At 44.5% G+C, this 22143-nt stretch overlaps 1 protein-coding gene across 1 annotated transcript in view; it reads right to left on the reverse strand.

Annotated features, from left to right (window-relative positions):
* MYH7B (myosin heavy chain 7B) overlaps positions 1 to 22143 on the reverse strand; it is an 84762-nt gene that overhangs the window by 16930 nt on the left and 45689 nt on the right. The window contains exons 23-32 of the mRNA XM_069652259.1: positions 18902 to 19157; positions 16413 to 16655; positions 15146 to 15322; positions 13398 to 13543; positions 12460 to 12550; positions 10533 to 10922; positions 9843 to 9969; positions 5359 to 5477; positions 3509 to 3705; positions 1248 to 1597 (exon numbers count right to left, since the gene is read on the reverse strand). Coding sequence (XP_069508360.1) covers positions 1248 to 1597; positions 3509 to 3705; positions 5359 to 5477; positions 9843 to 9969; positions 10533 to 10922; positions 12460 to 12550; positions 13398 to 13543; positions 15146 to 15322; positions 16413 to 16655; positions 18902 to 19157 — 2096 coding nt within the window. The remainder of the gene's footprint in view (positions 1 to 1247; positions 1598 to 3508; positions 3706 to 5358; positions 5478 to 9842; positions 9970 to 10532; positions 10923 to 12459; positions 12551 to 13397; positions 13544 to 15145; positions 15323 to 16412; positions 16656 to 18901; positions 19158 to 22143) is intronic.

Below are 22143 nucleotides of genomic sequence, written 5' to 3' on the forward strand. Positions count from 1 at the left end.
CCTGCCGGTAGAACCAGCGGGGTTACCGCCGGACTCATTTTTATTGATTTGTTAGCAATTTATATTAAATAGCCTTAAAAATTAGACATATCTTGCAAAGGCATTTTGGCTAGCAGGACTAACTCGGGTTGCCTTTCTGAACTCCTCGGATCCATTTTAGAGTGTTTGCATTTGAACATGACAGGAGATCATTTTCTCTGAGAGAAACCAGAAAGACAGGGGACGTGCTGTGCACAGACACACAGGCCTGTTAGAAGTGTTGTGCATGTGCGGGATGAGACTAGATCGGTTTTCGGGCGTGAACTTGCAGCCATTGGGAGATTAGCCAAATGGCAAGCAGCGGGCAGAATTCATATGTAGCAGCAGCAAGAAAGTCCTTGCCATTTGTTTTCAGTGGTTTCCCTGTTGGGACACGGGCCATGACATTTAAAAAGGGTTTCATGCCTTATTACGAGTTTGGCAGCAGTGCTCTAATATAGCCAATATTTTAGAAAAACAGATTTGTAACCACTCGGCCATATCCAGAGTTCTAAAGGTTTAACTGATCTCTTCTTCCTGTTGTTGTGAGGAGGACATTTCCAGCAATCAAAAGCATTTCTGCGTGAGGCATTATCCATGTTGGTACTACCTCGTGCTGTAATATCGCATCATCCTAATTTGAGTCCAATGGACTCCAAAAGGAGGACTTTACAGAAGGGTCTGAGTGAGTCTGAATCACGCGGGCCCACCTGTTAACACACGTTTACTGCATGCAGTATTACCCATCCTGTATAACCACATGCAGTAACTCTGCATGACCCCAATGGAGTCCTGTAGACTCCAAAATGGGGTTTTACACAAGGGTACGCATGATTCTCAGGCGTGTAGACCCTTCCAGTTACTGCATGCTTATCCCCTGTGGTAATGGTAAATGAGTTTGGTGGTACCGCCAAACTCATAATCAGGCCCACTGAGCTAACTGGCCTGCAGACTCTAGTTGTTGGGGAATGGGGGTTTCATTTTAGATAAAATATTGTGATTTGCTACTTGTGTTGATTATTTGGTGGTTGGGTTTTCTCACTGTTAATCTATGTAAATTGGTTGCCCGGGTCAATGATGCTGCGATCATAGCAGAGGTTTTAATTGGGATGCCTCCCACTGTGCCCAAGAAGAGCTGATTACACTTTGTGTTTACTTCATCCATACTCCACTGCAGCTAACAATCTACATCCAGCCCATATCAAGCAGTCTGAACTATTGTGCAGTACCTTGGAGGTTCTTGTTCTCTCGCTTCAGTGTTTCCAGGTTGTCCAAAGACTCCTCGTAGGCGTTCTTGAGCTTGAAGAGCTCTGTGCTGAGGCTCCGGGACTCCTTCTGCGACGATTCTAGCTCTGTCTGGGTCTCTTCGTACTTCTGCTTCCATTCTGCTAGAATTCTATCAAAGTTACGCTGCTTTTTGTCCAGCGCTGCTGCAGCTGAGTTGGCTCTCTCCAGGTCAATGACCAGGTCTTCGATCTCAGTCTGCAGGCGATGCTTGGTCTTCTCCAGTGAGGAGCACTTTGCATTGGCTGCCTCAACTGCCTCCTCCGCGTCCTGCAACCGAGCAGCCAGTTTCTTCCTGTAAACAAAAACCTTATTTGTAGCCATTATTTCAAAGAAGAGCGTGTTCTCAGACATCGAGTACTCCACATATAAGCATGTCCATCAGAGGCTTATTTCAATAACATTAAGGTTCATCCAAGTTCTGCGCAAGCTGATAAAATGAGTACACAATCCTGTAAAACTGCCACCTGTATTTCTCCCTGTACATTACCAACACAATTGTTTAGATTGTATTCCTGTTATGATTTATAGGAGGGGTCTGTAACTTGTGACTGTCTAGAAATGCTCAACTTCGAACTCCATCATCCTTCATAATTTACTGTGCTGGCGGGGGCAGATGGGATTAGTAGTCCAATACATCTTGAGAGCCAAAGGTTGCTGACCCCTGCCAGAGGGTCAAAAGAATAGCTCCCTATCTGGATCTTGCTCCCTAGCTTCAATGCATCCAGGTAGTAAAGCAAGGCTTGAATCTTAAAATCAAAAGATCGTAAGGAATGACTTGCCATAGCTATATGTTAATATAAGGGCAGTTTCATTGAAAATATCAATCATATTACAAAGTGGGCTCACCAGAAGTGCGGCCCGGTCATACAGCAGCAGGAGCTTAAATAGGCTGCGTAATGGAAGCCACGCAGCATGAATGTAACCCATACTCACTGGTGGCAGCGCGGGTGCTCGGCGCCGGGAATCCTCATTCCACCCGCCTCACTCGGCGCGTTGCAGTGCGCTCTTTGCGGCACTCGTGTGGAAAGGCACAGGAATGGCACATGCTCGCAAGGTACTTTCCCACCTAGTATGAATGGTACAGCGCGGAGCGGGGAAGGACTGGGTGCATTGTTTTCAATTGTAAGTGGCGTCTGCAAAGCGTTTTACCTTTTTAACTGTGCTTAAAATTTAAAATTGCTCTTAACTGACTTTTAATCTGTTATGTTTATATGTGATGTGTATTTAAATTGTTTTTACTGAACACATCCGAAATAAAGCATTATTGTATTGTATTATTAGCAATACCCACCGCAACTATCACGCTCATATATGCTGTCTCTTTGGCCTGAGCGAAGGTGTGCAATTGAAAATAGGTTAGTACATACTATGTTCAATTATATTACCATCAAATGGCTTATGTAGCATGTTCTAGAATTGCAGTCTACATTGTATCCCGTCTCTCCTTAACCAAAGGGTACACAACTTTGTCTGCCGAGAATTCCCTTCAAGTATATAACATGAATATGATGTCGATGCATGAAGTACTCAAAACGGTTACCAGTCAAATGGTCGAAAACATTTGGTCGACAGACAATTTGGTCGACACCATTTGGTCGAATGCCAAATGGTCGAATTTTTTTTTTTTTTTTTTTTTACCCATTTTTTTTTTTTTTTTGGGGGGGTCCCCCCCCCAACCCCCTTTTTTTTCTTTTTTATTTTTTTTCCCCACACGAAAACCCACAAAACACATATATATAAAAAAAAAAAAAAATTCGACCATTTGGCATTCGACCAAATTGCGTCGACCAAATTGCAGTCGACCAAATTGCAGTCGACCAGTTGACTGGACACCCTCAAAAACACCGGCATTGTCTCGGTGTTTAGACGAAAGACATTACTGTTGCCCAACACTGGGGCACTTGTCATACCTGGGAAAGATGGAAGTCGGGATTTGAACCTGCACAAGGGTGCAAACAGATGGATGCAGAGGGGACTCAGTTCCTACGGGTTTATCAGCGCCATGTGCTAGAGCTAGGACCCACGCATGCGCCCTTAGAGGGCACTGCACCGGACATTTTCTCGGGAGGATAGCTCAGGGGCAACATGCTCACCTTGGAAGCAAGATGATGCAGAGCAGCACAGGTTCGATCCCCGGGTCTGCCCTTAGGAACCTCTGGGTATAAATAACCAATTATAATTATAAATAATTGGCTGGACTTACTTGGCGTCCTCCAGTTCCTCGGTTCTCTGGATGGCATCGGTTTCATATTTGGTTCTCCACTGTGCCACTTCAGCGTTGGCTTTGGACAGCGAGCGCTGCAGCTCAGCCTTGGCCTCTTGCTCTTCTTCATACTGTTCCCGGAGGAGGTCGCAGTCATGGCGGGAAGCCTGCAGCGCATGCGCCAGTGCGTTCTTCGACTAAAAGGTGAGACGGCAACAATTAGCGCAAAGCACAGATAGTCTCAGGCCTGCTGAAATGGCTTTCGTCCTACCGTCTATTGCTCAGGGCTTTTTATACAGCACCACACTTAAAACCTGTTAAGTAGGATTAGACCCTAAGAGATTGCATCATTAAATATATGTTAGTTATAGGCCCCCAAAGTGGTGAAGCTAGCAAATAGGGATAATCAGTGCTTTAAGTGGGCTGGGGCCTGCTGGGGCTGGGCCCCGGCAGTCTCCCAAAAGTGGGGTTGAGCCGGGAGCCCCCGGTCCCACCAAAATATTGGCTGGAATGCATTATCCCGTCGCGGCCACAGCCACGACAGGAGATGCGCCCGCCATTAAGTCAGGCAGCTGACAGAAGTGCCAGCCAGCCACAGCGTCGCTGTAGCTGGCTTGCACTTCTGTCAGTCACTGTAACTGCCTCTGGTGACCCCTTGCGTGAGGTATCACCAGAGGAAGTTACAGTGCCTTTGTTTCCCCGGGTCGCCGAGGCGTCTTTAACCCTCGGTGAACCTGGGGACTCCTCAACATATGTCGAGGTTTATAAAAGTTGGCTTGAAAAGTGCATCTTTTCAAGCCATTTTTTATAAAAATAGAAATATGTTGCATATTTCGATGTTTATAAAAGATGGCTTGCATACTAGACAAACCATAGTAAGGTACACATACAAATATATAAAATGTTTGTGTACCTTACTATTGTTCGTGTACGTTTTTAAGGCCACGCCCATCCCAAAAGCCACGCCCCCAAATAAGCCCCCCCTCGATTTCTTACCCCACTTAAAGCCCTGGGGAGAATGTCCATCAGGCCGGAGCTCTGCAAGACCAGTAGGTTGGGGAAGAATTAGTCCCATGTCAGACTGACACATGGCTGAGTGACCCAGACCTGGCAGATTTTCACATGCACTGGTAAGCAGAAATTGCTCTGATTTTCGCAGAGGCTGGTAAACCTGTGAGCACACTGATGAGGATGAACTTCACTGACACGCAGCAGCAAATTATTTGATTAAAGACCACCATGCAACTCATTCTTTTGAATTGATCATGGTATATAGTCCCAATTTAAGTTCATGTTCCTGGCTCTGCATTCTCCGTTTCGTAGCATGTCCTTAGAGGCTCAAAGGCTCGCCCTCCTCCTTCTCACTTAAATTGAATGCAGATGGCTCTTTGCACAAGATCACAGGCTATTGTGCAGCTTCTCTCGGGAATAAAAAATGCCTCCTGCACCATTAATGGGCTTTTGTGTGGAGGCGAGGGGTGATTTGGGGAGTGATCAGATGGCTCAAAGTCACTAGGACACCACATTTCCAGCCCTGGGCTTTCCTTTTAGAAACTGATATCATGTGTGTAAGTCCAACTGACGCGAGCTTGGTCTACAATTCCCAGAATGCACTTATCTGTGACATGAGACCCCAGATTTGAAATATTGTCTCATTTGGAGTCACATGGTGGGGATGGGGGTTCATGTGAGAAATAAAGAGGCAGGACAAGAGTAGAGAAGAGAGTAGAAAGGGGTGCCTGAGAAATATTTACATGAACAGATTTCACCACCCAAAGAGTAAAGAAAACCCTGCAGTCGGCAAGGTTTTAGCGTCTTGAGGCCAGCCACTCTGCTGTTAGTGCTATTACCTTGGTCTCCTCTTCCAGCTGTCGCTTCAGCTCTTCGATGCTTTGTGTAAAAGAGGCCTTGCCACGGCTCAGCTGGTTGATGAAGGATTCCTTTTCCTCTACAAGCCGGGTCAACTCACCTAATTAGTGAAATAGAAAATATTTGATCACTACATAACCACTCGACTTTGCTAAGGCACATCTGGTTCCTTAATGTAGTCTACTGTCTTATATAGTGCAACGGCTGCCAAATTGGCTGCATCTTGGCCAGTGAGGATCTAAACCCTGTATTATAGCGGCATCGTTCCCTTTTTCAATCTGGATGATATGGTATAGCCTGACTACAGGAGACTGCCTGATCAAGACCTTCCATACTGTGGCCTATTACACAATCAACATGTGGCCCTCCAGTAGCTGGTGTGCTATGAAATGTGTTCAGTTTCCTTGTACCAGAAAGCTCAGTTAGGAAACTGATTCCACCTTGAGCAACTGCAAAGAAAACCAGATTTAAACATATGTAAGGAAACCTGTGCTTTTGTGGCCCACATCACAGAGCCGGAGTCTGTTTTCAGATGATTCAACACTGGGCACTATTTGCCTTCCTTAAAACGGAGCAAGAGGACTGGTTGTGTGCAGAGTCTAGCCATATAGGCCCATTGTTGCCTAGGGCTCTGCTAAGAACTAAACCATACAGAACAAAGGTGGAGGATCCATTGACTAGGAGTTTACGGAATTCTTGGTTAGTTTTAAATGAATGTTTGGGTCTCAATGCATTGAGAGATCCAAGTGCTTCAGTTTGGCTGAATCCAAGTGTTACACATGAAGGGAAAGTTTTGTTCTGGCATGAATGGTTCCTAGCTGGGGTGCAGTGGATTGGGGACATTTTCAATGGAGTGAATTGGATGACGGCTAGGGAGATACGGATGAAGTTTGATATTCCTAATTTTTGTCTGGCAGACTATCGGAGGATCAAGAAGGCGGTGGGTGAAGTGAATATGGAAGAAATAATTAATGTGGATATGGTTGGTTGGAATCCAGGAGTGAGTGGTTGTGGCCTAGTCAGCTATGTTTATAGACTGATTGTGTCAAATTATAGGGCAAATGACGCTTTGAGATTGAATTGGAACTGGAGGATTGGGGAAGACATTACAGAAGATCATTGGTCACGTATTTGTGAGAATGTGAAGTTGTGTTCTTTAGGGCTTGCTGAAAGATCCTGTCAAATTAAGATTATAAATAGAACATATTGGACGCCTGAGAGACTGGGTGAAAAAGGGAATGAGTGACAGCTCTGAATGTTGGGTGTGTGTACATGAGGTTGGCACCTTAGAACACATGTTATGGGATTGTTTGAGGGTAAGGGGTCTGTGGTTCGAATTTGACAAAATCTGTGAAAAGATGCTTGATGCAAAGGTTTACATGGATTTCAAGACCATTGTGTTAGGTAGTGATGAAATGCTGGAAGATTTGACTACATCTCAGAGACAATGGATCTTTCTGGGTGCAATGGTGGGGAAGAAACTGATTTTGAGACATTGGAAAACATCTGATCCTGTTACAATTGAGATGTGGATTGCAGAGATGCATATGCTAGCGGAAATGGAAAGAGTTGTATCGGAGGGAGAAGATAAATGCTTTATTCAACAAGATCTGGGGTAAATTTCTTTTATTATATTAGGCTTGATTATTGAAAATGCTGTGACTCCATAGGGGTGGGGTGGTTTATATGTATATAGTTTGATGATTATTAATGTGGTTAATGCATATTGTTTTATTACTGTTTGTGTGTTTCAATATTGAAAGTTTGGAAAATAAAATTTTCAACAAAAAAACCCCCCAAAAAAACACTGGGCACACAAAGCTCTGTCTGCTATTAAACTGCCATGTCATCAACAGTCAACCTACCAGAGGTAACTGTACAATTTATGTCCAGTTCTATAACCACATTATAATTGTTTTTTTATAAGGCGCTTAATACTGAAGAGGTTTCCAGGCGCGGACCCGGGATTTGAACTTGTGTTGCTCAGCGTCGTCTTGCTTCCAAGAGGAGCCCATTGCCACGGAGCTATACTACTCATGGCAATGGGTAGTATAGCTCAGTGGCTGACTAGAGCTGAAGTCACTGCTTTCAATTAAAGAGCACCGACCAGGACAAAGTAAGCCTGTGATTGCTGATCAGGTTTGAGCTGTATGCCCGTCTCCAACTGACCAAGGTGTGCTTAATGCAGCCCTACGGCACTAAACCTTCCACTGGAAGCACTGTGGCAAAGTGGTGGCTCCTCAGGGGACATTCCCATATCTCAGCTTCTGCCTGTGCTTTCAGTTGGTGATTACAGCCCCGGGTAAAGGACAATGAAGACCCTAATAATTGTACCCTCTTAATCCTCAAATTAATGTGTATATTCAAATTAAAATCATCCAAAATGATGCATTCTTTTGAATTCATGTCATCATTGTAGCATTAACACCTGCATTCAGGGGTGGGCTTGGACATTAACGGCCCACCACCCCAAGCCAAAGTAGTGCCAAGAGAAGGCCTGCAGAACCTTTCAATCCGGAGCTAAGACAATCGTCAAACCACCTAAATGCAAGTGCTGGAGGTTTGGTGGAAAGCCCATAAAAGCCGGGAGTGGAGGATGGAGGGCTTCTCTGGAAAACCCTCACCCGGAGCTGCACATAGAAGTAGATTGCAATCGCTTTGAGGACTGTTTAAGAAGATTCCTAAAGGCTGCGTATAACCTTCATGAAATGTGTGCATCTTACTCTTGTATTGACCTTTATCAATATATACATGGCCCTTGACAAAAGTTTCTGAAGCAAGTTATGGGATATATATTATTAGGCAAAGGGACAGATACAGGCCTCGCTGAGGCTGTCGCAAAACTACACAGTGGCCGTGATGGACATGAGCGTTGAATAAATGATTCTCAATGCCTTAGGAGTGTGCATGGGCTATGTTTTTGCATTGACAATTTGTGTAATCCTTAGGAGACTTGAGTCTATGTTGTTATTTAGTGCATTGGATAGCCCCAGTGCTTTTTTATATATGGATGAATAAACGTGTGTCATTGCTAACTATCTTTGATTATTATTGAGCTGTAGAGAACTTCTGACAATTGTTAACAGAAGAAAATAATTGATATTACACTCAGGCGAGAACCAAAGTTCCCCAAATTGCATTATGAAAGTTGAGAAAACGAGTATGGGAAATCTTTCAATATTTTAGCAATTTGATTTGCTCAACCAATCAACTGGAAAGGGTACAAGAAAAGCGTGGGTCTACTCTTAATCACAAAGCACCTGCCCTGTGATACTTTAATTCAATAAAGTGGTAATCCTAGTTTTAGATGTCTATAAAGAAAGACCTGAAGCTTCTGTCTAGTATGGTGCAGCATTTTGGTGACCTTCAATTTGTTGTGCCCAAAGGGTCAGTAAGAACAGTTTCTATACATCTTTACTTTCATTTCCCAAATATTTCTCAAATATTTAATTCAGACTGTAGCTTGGGATGAAAGATGTAGACCACTTGGTTGCTTTTAAGCCAAAAATGATTTGGCCCATGCTTAGAATAACGATAAGGCGCTACAATGACAAGATTAATAGAAGATGCATTAGTAATGAATAAGGCAACACGTCTAACCTGGTGGCATACATCTGCGATGGCCTTATTTAAATTGGCCTAAATCAATAATGCTATGTAGCAGAAAAAAATAAAAAGAGTGGTAGACTGCGTTAAGAACAATTAGTCATTGTTTGGTTGAGATATAGGATTTTGAGGAAAGCTTGCTATGGCTGCATAAATGACTATATCGAAAGCCATCCATGTACAGAAGACTATCTGGATGTAGCTCTTCCAGAATACCTTAAGTAGCTCAGAGGCCTTTGTAAATTCTGTCCACTTCTCTTGGCATTGCACTTGGAATGCTCAACTTTATGCATCACTAGGTTCTCTCATAAAACATAATGGCTATACAAAGGAATCAAAAGAAAGATGTAATAAGAATACATAAAGAGATATAGCTATGCAGCAGTGTAAATGCTGGGGTAGAGATTGACTCGCAGACTCAAGCCCAGTATTTGAGATTTCTAATTTAGTGTGGGGTAGACAAGTGATAACTGCATTCTTGGTACAGAGTTGTAATGTTGCATAGTGATATTGAGATAATACCTAGCTAGATATGTGTGTTTTCCTTTGTCCCCAAATCATCCCGCATGCCAATACATGGTGCACCTGTTCGTGTTCTGGAAAAATATAGTCGGCCCTTTAGCGAGTGGTGTCCCCGAACATCAGCTGTCCTTGTGGATTTTTAAGATCTTTGCTGTATCCATATAGGTGCTATACCTCAATGCCCTGGGAGCCCATCACACCTTCCCTCCAGAACTCACCCAGCTAATGGGTCCGCTTATGTGAGATGTGAAGGATGTTGACGTTATCTGCAGCAAGACAGACAACCCACGGGCAAAGATGGTCCCATTATTTAGAAATGGGTGTCATTGGTACTCACCATTCTCAGTCTGCAGCCTAGCTCGGTGCAGGGATACATCGGCGAGCTGGCGTTGCAGTTCATCTACTTTGCACTTGGCTTCACTTAACTGGTCCTCATATGTTCTGCATAACTTTTCGGCATTTGCCTAAAGCAAAAGAATCAGTTAATGAAATTCGGTAGCTTAATCTCCATGCTATAACCACAGAAAACCGAAACTCTCAGTAAAAGATCTGTGAATTTGAAAGAAATAGCAACAGACCTGTAGACCAGGCAGATGTTTACTCATTACAATTACTTGCTGCTCTGGGGAACTGGTGGTAGGGGTTATAATATTTACCAATTCCTACATTTTTAAAATGTCCAAGGTTGCCTGACATAGGCAGAGAGGAATCTTCCCCTAACGAGACACCGGAGTGGAAAAATCAGGTGGTCAAGCCTCTTCTCCACCACTTTCCACTACCAGACACTGCATTGGTGGACACTTTCATGGGATGGATTAACCAATGAGAATCATTACCAAGCCTTCAGGCCAACTGTTGGGGACCCACAAATGTGGGATTCCGGAACATTTGTACTTGCTCACCCATCACTCCTCCGACTTAGTGGTGGAAATGGAAGTGAAGAGAAAGGTCTGCCAAAAACACAAATGTAGCCATTCTTTACCTTTAACTAAAGGATAGATTGATGAATGTAAGGATATATCCTAACCTTGTTTTTGGTCAGCTGTTCAATGTTAGAGGAGAAGTCATCGAGTTCCATTTTCATCTCACTCTTCTCTTTCTCCAGTTTCTGCTTCACCCGCTGCAGGCTGTCAATCTGCTCCCCCAGCTCAGCGACGGTGTCAGCGTGTTTCTTGCGTAGGCCGGCAGCTGTGGCCTCGTGGTGCAGGGTGGCCTCCTCCAAGTCTCTGCGCATCTTCAGAAACTCAGCCTCCCGCTTCTTGTTCATCTCAATCTGCAAGGAGGTGGCACCCCCGGCTTCCTCAAGACGCTCGCTTAGCTCCTCCAGCTCCCGTGCCACCTCCGAGCGTTGCTTCTCCACCTTCGCCCTGGCAGCTCTCTCGGCCTCCAGCTCTTCCTCTAGCTCTTCAATGCGTGCCTACACGGAATGTGAGGATATGGGTGAACAGAGGAAGACAGAAAAAGAAAGAGGGAAACATTGTGACCAACAGCTGAGGGAGACACTTCGTTCCAACCAGTCTGCTCATTTCTTGCTAGTTTTTGATAAACAGGGGCACATAGGCTCCAGCTTTCCCGTGTATAAGTAGCAAACAGTGGAAAATCAAGTTGCTAATTTTTTTGCCTCTATTGGCAGGATTGGAGGAGCTCCTGTTTGCTCCAATCCCTTTTGCGCTGTCAATATAGGTCTGGTGCGCATGGTTGTCATTTAAAGAGGAATAGATAGCTGCCCTGATAATGTGGGTAATTTGTGTTGAACACACCAAACTCATCATGCGTGTGTTCAGAAAATAGATTAGCCAACATTTACTTTTTCACTGAATCAAATGCCTTATGTGCGTCGCTTTCTGTTTTGCCACATAAGTCGACATGCACTGAATACCTCGACATCTGTCTGTGGGAATATTTAGGGAAGCGTAGTGTACATGCAAGATGCAAACGTGCAAAATAATGTGCCTTAGATCATTTTCCTATAAGCAAAAGTGAAAATACTATATACTTCAGCTGTTGGAAGTGACTCTAGTATGCCCATGTGCAAGCACCATCTTATCCTCTTTAAAGCATACTAATGGTGCACACATTGAAATACCACTTGATTTGAAGCATATCCAGAAAGCACATGTGAAAATACTACCAGCTTGAAAGCATACCCAGGGGGCATGTGCGCAAATACCATGTGATTTAATACATACCCTGCAGGCAGATTTACAAATACCATGCACTTTAAAACATTCTGAGGAGGCATATCTGCAAATACCTCTTGCAGGGAGCATGTACAAAATGTAAATACTTAAATACTATCTAGGATGCACTTGTGCAAACAGCATCTGTGTGTGTGCTTATCGGTGATGCACGTTAGCAAATACATATGTGTTAGATTGCCTCCAAAATGCAAACTTCCAAACACCATCTTCTTGAAGGCATACACAGACCATATGTGTTCAAGGGTACACACGTGTAAATATCATCTGGCCAATATCAGTTCCAAGATGCACATGTGCAGAAGTCTTCCGTGCCAAGATGCACATGCATAGAAACGATCTGCTTCAAAGCTTTCAAATATGTCTTTGAAGATACACATGTGTAAATTCCATCTTCCCGATATATGTTGCAAGATACACATGTGCAACTCTTCCGTGCCCATATGCACATGCATACAAACCATCTCCTTTAAAGAATACAAAGACCATATGTGTAAATACCATCTGCTCAATAGAAGCTCAAAGATGCACGTGTGTAGAGATCTTCAGCGCCACGATGCACATGCATAGATCCCATCTGCCTCCTCAGAGCATCTCAAGGATGCGTAGGTGCAAACACCACCTGCTTCAAAGTATTTACAAAACATAAACGCTCTTATCTGCCACTTTGCTTGATTTTATATCACTAATTCATTGATGTTACATTATTTTGTGTGTTTTCAATTCAATCAGTATTGATTCCAGTAGCTAATTTACCTGGAGTTCTTTGATCTTCTTCTGTAATTGGCCGCAGAGAACCTGCTCATCTTCAATTCTTGAATTCAATTGGCTGATCTCAAAGTCTTTCCTGGGAGAGGAAACAAAAGAAATGTGGGTTGGCCAAAGTGATGCCCGGTCCACAATCTAGGAAAGAGCCATAGTGGCCCCGGAATGATCCCAAGGCATGGCTGAGAAAATGGCCATGATTAGTATTTGCAGTATACAAACGGCCCTAGTTAACATTTGCAGAACACAGGCAGTTCAAAAACTTTGTGGGCCTACTTCTGTGCCCAGGCATGTCAATAAGGCCCTATGGGGCACTTATGTTCACACTCAAAAACACACGGACCCATCACTGTGGGGCAGTTTGGTCAATCTTCAGGGCACGAAAAACAATTCCACTACCCCCCCACACTTCAGTGAAATACAGTAATGTTACCAGAAAATAGAGAGCCAGTGACTAAATGCCACATTTCAGAACACATCTCCTGCTAGATTTCTGGTGAAGATCTTAAATACGTTATACCGGGATTATACCATTACTGTGCCTGCATGACTGCGACCTCCGGAAATTTCGACTTTGTTTTTTATTTGGACCCCCTTTACACCACATATATGTGTGGGGCGGGGATTTGGGGGAGTGGGGGGGGGGTAATGGTATATATTGCAAGTAGGGGGGCTTGCGGGGGCTCTCCCCCTGCATATATATGGTGTAAAGGGGGTCGAATAATAAAAACAAATCTGCAATTTCGGGGTCGCAGTGATGGGGGTTGCAGTAATCCGATAGATTCTGTTACAACCATCTTATTAATAAAGAGCTTGACATCAGAAGGTTTGAGGTTTCACATGTTGGTCGCCAATGAGAAGGGATTCGACTTTGGGTTGCTTGCTAAGGGCCTTCAAGCAGACCCTGGGTCTTCAAGCAGGTAACTCACTTTTTGAGCTTTTCCTCCAGCTGCTGTTTATCGTTTTCTAGGTCCATGACCGACTCCTGCGTCAGTTTCAGGTCCCCCTCCAGTTTGCGTTTGGCCCGCTCAAGGTCCATTCTTATTTTCTTTTCTTGTTCCAGGGAGCCTTCCAGCTGCAGAAAAAATATATTGCAGAAAAAATATATAACCCGAATTTGAAGCTTTTATACAAATTAATCGATTCCAAAGCTAGTTGGGCAGGGCTCACAGGCCACAGATAATTGCTATATTATTGCTATATCACTGCTGGTCATGCATATACTTCACTGCTTGTAGGGATGCACGCATAGCTAACTCCTTTGGGGAACTGTTACAGGAGGCAACTGCTCTGATGGTTAACAACAGAAATTGGGTAGGACGGCTTTCTCCCTGCAACATAGATCTCTTAATCCTGAAAGAGTTGTGTCTTTCGCATCTACAGAGTACTGTAAGGCACACCCTTTCCTTAAATCTGATATAAATTCTAAAATTAGTTGTAGTCTTAGATTGCGCCAGGCATCCAACGAATCTCTCAAGGCCTAGTTTTTCATGATTTTCATTTTATTCATGAGTTGATTAATCGACCGTTTGTTTGTGTTGGCACATGCTTCGGGCATCCAGGCCTTTCTCAAAACCGGGCTAAAGGTTACTGAACACATATTATCCTATGTAGATGGATCATATTCACCATTTACCTTTACATTTTCTTATAATTCCTTATACTTTTTTCGATTCAGAAAGAATTCCTTTCAGCTCATTGCAAAGTTGCATTTTTATATTTCTATGGTCACTGCATCTAGCTGTCTGCTAATATGGAGATCCACTATTGGACCAAATCATTTGGGAGCCATTGAAATCTATCCATTCATTTCCCATCTTTAATTGTTACCCCGATGGGCCTGACTTGACATCCATGTGGTATAACGCACATATCATGTGCACCTGCTCAGCTCTGTAACCTTGCTCTACTAATCCATAATTAACACATTTTTAAAAATTTATTAGAACTCCTTCTAGGTCATTAAAGCCTTCATTAAATAAAAAGAAGTTCTAATACTGAACCTAGGGGTACTCAACATGTAGCTTTCTTCTGACCAGAAGCGGCTCCATTAATCACTACGCTCTGGCTGCAATCTCTGAAGCAATTTAGCAACCATATGAGAATACTGGTGACATCATTATTTAGCATTTCCCTTATTAGTTTTCCTTGTTGTGTTACCCATAATATCGTACTTTAGTGGAACTTCTCATTATCCTTCATAAGGATCGCTGACATGCCTGGACTGCACCGATCCTACCAGCCTGTCACAGAAATCTCCTAATTTCTCAAAAGGCCTATCAGCCTGTAAAACTACCAGGCCACATTATGCTTGAACCATCTTATTTTGCTCAGAAATCTGTCATTGTTTACAGTTTACTCTGTGGATTATGGGTCTGATTTCTGAACCTCTTTGTTTGGGTAAAAGGTGCTCACTCATATTAACTGCTTAAATGTAATATATTTGGTCGTTCACACCCTCCACCTCACCAATAGAATGCATAGAATGTGTATGTCATTTCGCTAGCATCACTTGCTTTATTGTGGACTGAACTGCAGCATTATGCCTGCCACCGTTATGCAGTTATTTCTGCAGTTGGATAATATTGAATGCTGTTTCCTGTTTTTTCTGTGCTCTTCTGGCCCTGGTTGACCAGGAAGCCTGTTAACATTGGTAGCAATGCTTGTTGGGACTTACGTCATCCACCTGCTGCTCCAGCTTGGCTTTGGCTTTGGTGAGGGTGTTCACTTTGTCCTCCTCGGCCTGCAGGTCGTCCAGGGCCTGCTGATGGGACTCCTGCAGCGCTTTCTTTTCCCTGGTCAGCTTTACAATGATCTCATCCAGAGCAGCCATCTCTTCCACAAGGTTTTTAACCTGGGGTCATAGAAAGGAAAGAAAAGTTATAACAATGACCTGGGGTTTGTGTCTCGTTTTGCATGGATTTCCTACATTTAAATTGTTATCAAAGCTGACTAAAATCAAAAGCAATTTAAGCAGGAATGGCTTTAGGAATAATTTGGTGGATTTCAGAAAAAGAAATCATGGCTGATAAACCTGGCATGTCAGTCATCTGATCACTGCTGCTGTCAGATTAATATAAAAGGTGGTAAAAGAAAGGGAGAAAGCATCTTCTGAAAATGTGTCACTTAGCAAATGTGTGATATGAGTGATCCATGAATGATATGAGTGATCCAGTAGTAACTTTCCTGTGCTCAATGTTGATAAACTCATAGAAATTTAGTGCCAAACACCCAAGAATGGCTTTTATAATCATGTAATATTATCGTACAAGGGTGTTCAGTAGGCCATCAGCCCCCCCCCCACGCCCTCCACCACCCTCTTATGTTCTCTGGGAGCTTAGTACAAGCCAGAACTTAACCCTTGTTTTAAGAATTTAGTACAACCCAAAACCTTTCTAAAATGTGTCCTTGAAACCTAAAGGACACAAGAACCTTCATTTGTTATGCCCTGCGAACTTAGTTCACCCTGTACCCTTCCTCTGACATGTCTTGAGGCACAGTACACCCCTGAACCTTCCTGTAATGTATCGCTGGGGATGAGCTAACCCCATAACCTACTTAAATCTGCTGTGGGACCTCGCCGTGAACAGATACCTTCCATTGACATGTCTGCAGGTCTGGTCGACTCCTTATCTACAACTCAGCCCACTATCTGTGGCATATCCTGACAGGCAATATGAACCTCCGATTGACCTATTTGTAGAGCTTAGAAGACCCTGGAGCACTCTTGTGATGTGTTATGAAGTGTACATGCCCCTCCTGGCGATGTGCCCCGAGAGCCTAGGTGACCTGAAACCTTTCATGATGTGCCCTAAGTGATAAGCGTAGCCTCCTTCCATCGGGTCTCGGAGTTCCCAAGATCGAGCCAACCAGACATGTGGACCCCTTTGGTTGTGTGTTTTTGGAACCCACATGAACCTCCACGTAACATGGTCTGTAATGACCTTGTTCTCCGTAGCATGCTTCTCCTTCTCCACTTTGGCCAGTGTGATCTCCAGGTCATCAATGTCCTTTTTCAGTTCAGCACATTCATCTTCCAATTTCCGTTTCTTGGAGGTTAGGTCAGAGTTCATCTCCTCTTCATCCTCCAGCCTCTCCGTCAACTCCTTCACTTTAGCCTCCAGCTGAATCTTTGCTTTAATAAGGAGGTCACATCTCTCCTCTGCATCTGCAAGATTGTCCTGCTCCTGAAGGAACCAAAAGGCAAACATATGAGCATGATATATAGAGACCCCATCCTCCCATCCTCCCATTTTACATTTGGCCAGACTCTGCATGCCATGGTTGTGTGGCTCTTGTCAGCTGCTGGTGCCATCTTGTCAGGGAAGATGGAAAGTGCTTGTATGTTTGATCAATTGGCAAACAGTTCAAATGTGTTTCATCTGGCATATGTTATTGTGGGGCCCAAGGACTATCGGCTCCTAAAAATTAAAGTAAACACGGCGTGTTCTTGTTCATGTTTGGTTGATGACGCTGCTTAGCTGCATTTCACTGTCATCACACCCAAACCTGAGTGAGAAATAATCTAACTTTAAGAAGACTCATGAGGTACACTCTAATTCAGGGGTCTGCAACCTTTGGCTCTCTGCGTGTTTTGGACAACGCCCATCAGCCTAGTCAACGGTGAGGGACAATGGGAGTTGTAGATCAAAACATCTGATGAGCCAAAGGCTGCAGACCCCTGATCGAGTGGGGGCAAAGACCTCAATGTTTAAAAATGACATATTATGAAGTTTCATTACCCATGCAACACAGTGGCTCGAGTGCTTACTATTAATATTATGCACCATATTGACCTCAGTCTTGCATTGTGTTTCTTAATATAGCTTGCAATGCATTAACCCAAATTCTAGGTTGCTTGTATTTTCCATTGCCCATACACTTTATTATATAGTACATGCCGGTTTCCTGGATTTACTTTTGCTCAGTCAACATTATTACTTCATCATTATTCAATAAGGACCAAGGCCTTCCCAGGGAAGTTATCATAGTGTAAGATGAAAGAGAAAGCTGGAATGGGCATGCTTCATGGGTCGTGTGGTCCTGATCTGGTCTCATTCTCTTTGTAACCCACCAGGCTGTAGGAGGTTGCACTGAGCCCCCCTTCTGGTAAGAAGATGTGAACTAGAGAAGCACATCAAACTCGGATGGCGTGTGTGTCAGGTGACTCAGATGAATTGAAACCTGAGGTGCCCCAGTGGGCGATCCAAAGGAAGCTGGAAGGTGCCACATCACTCTCTCCTGGCATTACTGCCTTATACTTTGCAGAGTACCTACAATCAGTGGATGCTATTCGAGGAACTACTCTTGATACCCATGCCTTTTAAGGTGACTCATGGCACTGCTTCAGTACATGGCATATAAGGTGCATGAAACAGCATTTCGATACCGGCTGATAGGGCTGCATTGGTGTTAGTCTGATGCGCCTACCAACATCCTGCCTCCTTTTTCAATTATCATTGAGAACTATATTGCAAACTTCAGAGAGAGCTTTGTTGCTACCAGATTACTGTGATCTGTTCAGTTGCTGGTGACTCGAGCCAACAGACTTGACTGCAACTGTTTTCAGGCCAACATTCACTTTTTACAAGGAAAATATGACTGGCTGGATTTTTCCTGAACGTGTCACCCAAATAGCTTCTAATCTGGGACCCAAGTGGAATAAATGGCAAAAGCAGATGATGTGCTGCAGGAATCTATCAACGTACAGCAAGGCCACTGTTCGCTCCATGGGTTCAAGGAAAACCCTTGATGCTCGCTTTCAGTTGGCCTGGACTCTCGACTACAGAAAAGTGGGAGGTGGAGCAGGAAACCTTTTCAAAATCACCACCAGCTGCAGCTGTAAAGGCCCAGGCAGAAGGCCTAGAACAGGCTTGCCAATCCTATCAACTTCTGCCATGTATCAGTGTCAAGAACCAGAAGGGAGAGTATTGCAGAACCAGCCACTCCATTGCAATATCATGTGAATCTTGCCAGAAGCGAATGCAGTGAGCATTCATTTGCTTATAACACGCATGCCCACATAAGGGAGAGAGCTTGTGAAGCATGCAGCACTTGACTCCTTAACAAACGTAGCAAACCACTACATTAATCTTGAGAACAGAGGCAAGCCTTGCTCATTTTTTGCTCCACTCTAAAACACAGTTTCAATAATGTAAGTGTATTGTTTAGCTGGTATAAGAGACAACTCAGAAAAGGTGCAGTGAACCTCAATATGGTTTCAGGAAAGTAGCAAGGTATTTATTTTGGGAGGAAGCGATGAAGGTTGGAGATGCAGTTAGATCGAATTTTCAATGCCAAAAATATTTGTATACATTTACTTTAGGTGCACGATCAGAAATATGTACATCGGCAAAACTGCTGGTGGGGACACCCTCCGATGTCCCTACTTCTCACTATCAAGGGGACCAGTGGTGACCTAGGTGCGACTTACTGCCTGAAGCTGAAGGCCCAGGTCGTTCTTCTCTTGGGTCAGACTGACTTGCTTCTCCTCCAGCTCTTTCCTTTTCCCCTCAGATTTCTCCAGCGCCTCCTTCAGCTTTAGGAACTCCTCCTTCATGTTGGCCATTTCTTTCTCGGTCTGCGCCGACTTCAGCAGCGGCTTGATCTTGAAGAAGAGCTTCATCCAGGACCAGTTCTTCACAGCGTTGAATGCCCGGATGTTCCACTGGATCACCAGCAAAGCGTCCCTGTGTCATGAAAGGAAAGAGTCAGACCAGCGGGTTCAAATGCAGACAGCCCTGTCACTCAAAAGATACTCCTGGTTACAGCTTAGGCATTTGCCCCACAGGACCATATCTTGGTGCATGTGGTATTTATTGGGGCTTTAATGCACTATGACAGAGTCAGGGAGCACAGGAAACTTGATGGCTGTGCCAAAACTCAATGCCGTGAGTACATTAGCCCCCTCCCCCCATTATGTTGCTGTGCTTTATATTTGTGCAATGGTTAATGCCATTTTCATTGTTTCCTGTATATCCTAGTGTTCATTTTTTTATATGCAGCCCTCTGGCGTCCTTGCTGGGATATTTTATGTCCTTTTCAAACAAGCAATATCAAAATAAAAGTAGGTACAGTAGCCCCAAAAGTGGCAAAGGGTCTAGCAAGGAGATCTAGGTGGGTGCCCGTAGAAGGGTCCAAGTCCATTACCGACACCATTGATAGGTATGGCAAAGCTCATCCCCCGCGGAGAATGCAAGGGTATAACCAGCCTGGACTCACCTACCTCAAAACATTTGGAACTGGGACAGACCCATACAATAGGGACCCCCACTGGGGAAATATGTCTGTGTCAATGGTCAATGTGCCAAGACGTGAGGGACTGTGTGTCTGTTATAAGGGAAAACGTCACACGTTGAGTGCAGGGTCAGATGCCTTCGGGCATGGATGTTTACATCAGAGTCTTTCTAAAGAATAGAATTCTGGTAGATGGACTCTTAGACAACAAATGCAGATCTTACCCGCTGCCTAAAGACCGCACTTGACCAATATTGGGGTCCATGGGAGAGAGCTGAATGCTGGCTTGGTCTTCAGCTCAGTAGCTTTCATGCCAGCAGACAGTGGGCTGCAAGGCCTGAATTGACTCACTAATGACCCCAGTTTTGCCCCCATAAATAATAATGCATCCTGCAATGTACTGGCTTGGAATATCGTTTGTGTAGGAAAATTCCTGGACGATTCTGTCTGGTGTGATTTCCTAAGGGGTTATGATCTAATATGTCTGCAGGAGACAAGGGCCCTTGATGAAATAGTGACCCAAGACTATACAGAATTTAATGTACCATCCAAGAAGGGCCCCATAGCAAGACCTGGTGGAGGACTGCTAATTTCGGTAAAAACAAGTTTAAATTGGAACATTGAGGACTGTGAGACTGGATCACTGGATCTCCAGCACTTATTTGGAGTTCTCCACTATCACTGACGGTTCTAATGCAAGAATATGTGCATAGATCGGAGCACTGAAATCCGGATGGTTTCCAGATCTTAGTTGCCCTTGACCCCAATCTCCAGTTCGAACTCTTGAGGGAGCTGGACGATGAGTGGGAAGAACAAAACTTGGCCTGGGAGATACCTGCACTAGTGGCGGATTATCCATCCAAGACACATAAACAGGCCATTGAAACAGCTCAGATCTTGTACGGGCTCAACCTTAGGGCCTTTAATAGCCGTATTAGCCAAGATCAACCAGCCAAAGAAACTTTTGTTGGCCACAGCGGCTCATCTAGGATTATCTCCTCATTACAGCAGCGGATTGGGACTTAGCTACTACATTTTAAGCCCTGAATCGCCATGAGAGCAACCACATACCAGTTACCTGGCAGTCTTTGTACCGCAGTACCTGCAGCCAGCGGTCTACTCAAATCGCAGTTAGTGGGCATGCTCATAATTCAATTAAATGGGCCATGGTGTTATGATATGATATGTCATTTATAACGCCCCTATACACAAATATTTCAAGGCGCAACGAGATAAGGGAGGGGAAATAGAGGGAAGACACAGACAACAATCCTACTAGGCTAGGAGACACATTGAGATCGCGCAAGTGCACGGGAGGGGGGAAGGGGAAAAGTGCAGGGGGAAAGAGGTGGGGGCAGTGCCGTACATAGGATAACAGTAAAATAAATAAAGACAATAAATAAAAGTGCGGCCAGCTGGTGGCAAGTGCAAGGTTAAGTGCAGCCATCAGGTGTCAAGTGCTAGTAGGGGCTGTAGGGACACAGAAACAGTCCCTGAGTGCAAGTGTTGCTGGGGGGGGAAATGCAGGTGTGCAACTGAGAAGAGGGGGAGACCTTGGCCCGACATCAGAGGGTAGCCAGGTAACCAGTGCAGTTTCAGATTCAGCCAGGAGATCAGCAGGGGAGAGGAGGAGAGAAAGCAGAAGCAAAGAGGAAGGTCTTGAGGTGCTTCCGGAACCGGAGATGGTCCTCCTCAAGTTTCAGAGAGCCATGGACACTGTTCCAGAGGGAAGCCCCAGTAGAAGAAAGAGATCTACCACCAACCTGCTGCTTGGAGAAGCAATATTTACGAAGAGAGAGTTGAAGGTATTGAGGTCCCAGAAGGTCGTGTGGACAATGCAGAGGGTTTTGAACGTAATCCTCGCCGCCACTGGGAGCCAGTGCAGAGATTTCAGTCCTGGAGAGATACGAGCCCTGGGCTCGGGGCCAAGTACAAGTCTCGGAGTCCTATTTTGGATGAGTTGCAGAGGGCGGAAAGTATAGGCAGGCGGATTTAGAAAGAGGCTGTTGCAGTAGTCCAGCCTAGAGAGAACCAGAGCTCTGGATACAGTGAGCTTCTGGGGGAAGGAGAGGAAAGGAAGAATACCTCTGAGGAGGTGCAGCTGGTAGTGTGACTTCTTAGCGACGTCAGAGATGTGAGGAGAGAAGGAAAGTGTGGAGTCAAAAATGACCCAGAGGTTTTTAGCCTCACAGGTGGGAGCAGGAAGAGGGCCAGAAGAGGCCGGCCAGAGAGTAAAAGGAAAGGAGGCAGCAGGTGAGCCAATGAGAATCTCTGTCTTACTGGCATTAAGGCAGAGATCATTGGTGGCACACCACTCCTGGATGGCGGACAGACAGTCAGAGATGAGAGAAGGAGAAGAGGTGGCTGAAGGAAGCCCAAAAATGAGCTGAGTGTTATCCCCATAGCACTGGAAGTTGGGGCAGAGAGCGGCAATGCAGT

Source organism: Ambystoma mexicanum, chromosome 3p, assembly GCF_040938575.1.
Source record: "Ambystoma mexicanum isolate Mex_15411 chromosome 3p, UKY_AmexF1_1, whole genome shotgun sequence".
Taxonomy (NCBI): domain Eukaryota; kingdom Metazoa; phylum Chordata; class Amphibia; order Caudata; family Ambystomatidae; genus Ambystoma; species Ambystoma mexicanum.